Source organism: Hibiscus syriacus, unplaced genomic scaffold (assembly GCF_006381635.1).
Source record: "Hibiscus syriacus cultivar Baekdansim isolate YM2019G1 unplaced genomic scaffold, ASM638163v2 tig00111835_pilon, whole genome shotgun sequence".
In the NCBI taxonomy this organism is placed as follows: Eukaryota; Viridiplantae; Streptophyta; class Magnoliopsida; order Malvales; family Malvaceae; genus Hibiscus; species Hibiscus syriacus.
The window spans coordinates 1,429,660-1,433,770 of NW_024063193.1; the positions used below are offsets into that span (position 1 = coordinate 1,429,660).

Consider the following 4,111-nt stretch of genomic DNA (forward strand, 5'->3'; position numbering starts at 1 on the left):
TCCAACTCGTTATTACAATCAAATTAAAATGTTTTAAAATTTGAATTTAAATTTTTGATTTCCAAACTAAATAAAAATAAAGAGACATAATCGAAGTTGAAAGAATTAGTAACAAATAGATTTTCGAAATCCAAATGTTTGTTTATTATTATAAGAAAATAATCATTTCATATACCATACCTTTTTTGTGTGAGTGAAGGATGAAGGGTGATCTTAAATGCTTTAAAAAGAAGGGCCCCCATATCCAGGAACCAAAGGATAGAGTTCCACGTGGTTTGAGGTGGATGGACTTTAACTCCTCATTGGTCCGAAATCTATCCTCCTTACTCTCTTAGATATCCTCTCTAGATTTCTTCTATCCCAATTGTCTCTCTACAAATCCTTCCTTTGATTCTCCCCAGCTCATAAACAAACACTCATCCCCCAATTTTCCTCCACAAACTCCGTCGAGAAAATCCCTTAGGTTTTGCACAACAGCAATGGCTGCCATTTCAGGGGCGGTTCTAAATGGGTTAGGCTCATCATTTCTTTGTGGAGGAAAGAGAACCCAAGCCCTTTTGGGTGCTAAAGCCTCTCCTTCCTCCCCTGCCGCTGGAGCTAGGAAGTTCTCCGTCGTTGCAGCAGCCGCTTCTAAAAAGTCTTGGATCCCCGCCGTTAAAGGTGGTGGAAACTTCATTGACCCTGAATGGCTAGATGGATCGTAAGTGCTTCCTCTTCCCTGAACTTCCTTTTTTTTCCTTCGTAACTCTGCTGTTACTCGTGTTAAAAAAAAAAAAACTATGCTGTTACTAAAGTTTTGTTTTCAGGCTCCCTGGAGACTACGGATTCGACCCACTAGGTCTCGGCAAGGACCCGGCGTTCCTAAAATGGTACCGGGAGGCGGAGCTGATCCATGGACGTTGGGCCATGGCAGCCGTCGTCGGAATCTTCGTCGGCCAAGCCTGGAGTGGTATCCCGTGGTTCGAGGCCGGAGCGGACCCCGGTGCCATAGCTCCGTTCTCCTTCGGCTCACTCCTGGGAACCCAACTCATTCTTATGGGTTGGGTTGAAAGCAAACGTTGGGTTGATTTCTTTAACCCGCAATCACAATCGGTGGAATGGGCGACTCCGTGGTCAAAGACCGCCGAGAACTTTGCCAACGCCACCGGTGAGCAAGGTTACCCGGGCGGCAAGTTCTTTGACCCGTTGGGGCTTGCGGGAACTATTCAGAATGGGGAGTATGTGCCGGACGTTGAGAAGCTGGAGAGACTTAAGCTTGCTGAGATTAAGCATGCTAGAATTGCTATGTTGGCCATGTTGATTTTCTACTTTGAGGCTGGCCAAGGAAAGACACCTCTTGGTGCTCTTGGCTTGTAAGGACATTATTGGTCATGCTTATGTAGATAATTGAGTTTTATGTCTCGACTACATTTAGCGAGAACAAAAAGACAAACTGGAAATGGTGTTGTTTGTTGAGCTGATTCATGATGATCGTTCCCTCCCCAATAGTTCAAAATTCTGACTAATCTCTTTGATTAAATACACTACTACATATTAATCCAACAATTCTAATTTTATATCAAAGTTTTTAAATTCACTACTAAATATTATGAGAATGTCTCGAACCCGAAAAAAAAGGGCAGTTCGAACCGTTAAAAAACCGAGAGTATTTGGAAAAAAAAAATGGAAGCAGATACTCTCATTTTAATCATTAAATGAAGCTTTGATTTTTTTTCATTTCATTTTATTCCATCTCTTTATTCTATGTTTGTTTCGATTTATTCCTAGCCATTAGAGATGGCAAACGGGCAGATCGGGTGCAGATACCTCTCCCCCATACCTATCTAATATTTTTTAATCCACCACACGCCCATCACCCATGATAGGTAAAAAATTTCAAATCTACATCTGCCCACGCGAGTACATTCTCAAATCTATCCTCACACCCACTATCTACTGGAGACGTACCCGGCTAGACCCCTCTGACAGCAAACTTAAGTTATACATAACCAACAAACATAAAACAAACACGTCTATTAAGAAATATAATAAAATACCATAATAAAAAACATAATTAAAGTCTAGAAACATAAATGATAAACACATAATGTTTTTGTTCTTTGGCACAACATTATAAAATTTCAGGCAATACTTGTGACATCTGATACTCCAGTATTACAATCATCATTCTCATAAAACATCATAATAAAAGACATAATTAAAGCCTAGAAACATAAATGACAAACACATAATATTTTTGTTCTTTGGCAGAACATTCTCAAATTTCAGGCAATACTTGTGTCATCTGATACTCTAGTATTACAATCATCATTCTCTATTTCCTCCAATTGAGAGCGCTCCAATTTAAATTCACTACTACCTACATATATAATAGAAAACAAAACTAATATAAGTTAGTAACTAAACTTTAATAACATAAGTAATCACAATTTGACAACTAATATAAGCTAAATAATAAAATTACCTTTAATATCGGCCCAAAGTCAATTCTGAGCACACATTAATGTTTCAATCGTCTTCGGAAGTAGTCGACTACGATAAAGATCAATTACTCTTCCACTTATACTGAATGCAGATTCTGATGGGACAGTGGAGACATGAATGCTCAAAATATCCTTTGCTATTTGTTGGAGAGTTGGATAACTATTTCCATTTGTTTTCCACCAGTTAAGAATATCAAAATCATCAACAAATGATATGTTGGCAGTTTCTAAGTACCTGTCCAAATCAGATTTTTCTGAAATTGCATTATTATTTTGCTGTACAAATTCAGCAAACTCGTTCAACATTGTTCATTTGCCCTTAGTATTGAAAAAACCAACAGATTTGGTTTTGCTCTTACTTGCTTGATTCTTACCATTTCTATATCCATACTCATCCACCAATTCATGTAGAAGACCTTCAATTCTATTAATCTCAGCTTGAACAGTAAGACCGTGGGATATTTAGAGGCAGAAAATACAAGTGTAATATCGTTAAACACTTCCAATAATTCACAAATTTTCTCCACCTTTTCCCAATCTTCGTTAAGTGGTGGATTCTTAAAAAAATGTTCATGACCACTCAAGACAACAAATACCTCCTTATAATTTAAAGAAACCATATGCATGTCATAAGTCGTTCCACCTAGTCTTGCAATCAAGTTGTAACTTTTTTGTACATTCAGGAACCACTTGCTTGGCTACTTGTTTAAATTTTTGATTTCTTTTATCTGAAGCAGTCCAAAAGGCAACACTATCCCTAATTCTATCAAGACCATTTTTTATCACATCACTCAACCCATCTTGAACAATCAAATTAAGTATATGAAAACAACAACGCATATGAAGAAAACGTCCATGCAATATTAGAGAGCCATAAGGAAACTCTTGACGTAAAATATCAATCATAACATCATTAGTTGTGCAATTATCCACAGTTATAGAAGACAACTTGATATCAATATTCCAGGAGTGGATGCATTCTTTCAAATGTTCATCAAGAACCTCAGCCGTGTGAGGGGCTGGGACATACAAAAACCTATCATATTAATGCGACATGCATTAACACATGAAATAAAGGAAAGTGAAACTTCATAAAGGAACAAACTTTTAAAATAATATTACCTAAGTGTTCGACTTTGGAGTTTCCATCCATTGTTAATAAAGTCTGCGGTGACAACCATGTATCCCTTTCTTTGATTGTTTGAGGTCCACATGTTAGTGGTTAAGGCGATCCTACTATTCGTTTTGCTCAACAATGCACTTATGCCCTCTTTTGCAGTCTCATATCTTTGCATGATATCTTTCTTGGTTGTATTACGACACGGAACTTTAAAGCCTGGTTGAAGTGTATTGGAGTACTTCATAAAGTCATAATGCTCAACAATGGTAAGAGGGTATTCATGCAAAATGATCATTTCTACCAAGTCTTTTCTCTCTTTATCTTGGTGGAATACATATAGTGCCAAAGAAAGAGTGTCATTCGAACCACCATCTTTAGCTTGTGTTCCAAATAGTCTTGTTTGTCGAATATCTAAGCATTTTCTTTTAACACATTTATTTGCATGCTCGGTTAAGTGACTTGTCCCTGCTCTTGGTCCTCCAGTAAGTTGCTTATTGCAGTAGTTACA

The 4,111-nt window shown here is 37.6% G+C and overlaps 1 protein-coding gene across 1 annotated transcript; it reads left to right on the forward strand.

Moving 5' to 3' along the window:
- Positions 1-387: 387 nt before the first annotated feature.
- Positions 388-1,455, forward strand: LOC120171735 (chlorophyll a-b binding protein CP24 10A, chloroplastic-like). Its single transcript, XM_039179388.1, has 2 exons — positions 388-700; positions 807-1,455. Exons 1-2 carry the CDS (start codon positions 480-482, stop codon positions 1,354-1,356), a joined length of 771 nt encoding a protein of 256 aa, XP_039035319.1. The 5' UTR covers positions 388-479; the 3' UTR covers positions 1,357-1,455.
- The last annotated feature ends 2,656 nt before the right edge of the window (positions 1,456-4,111 follow it).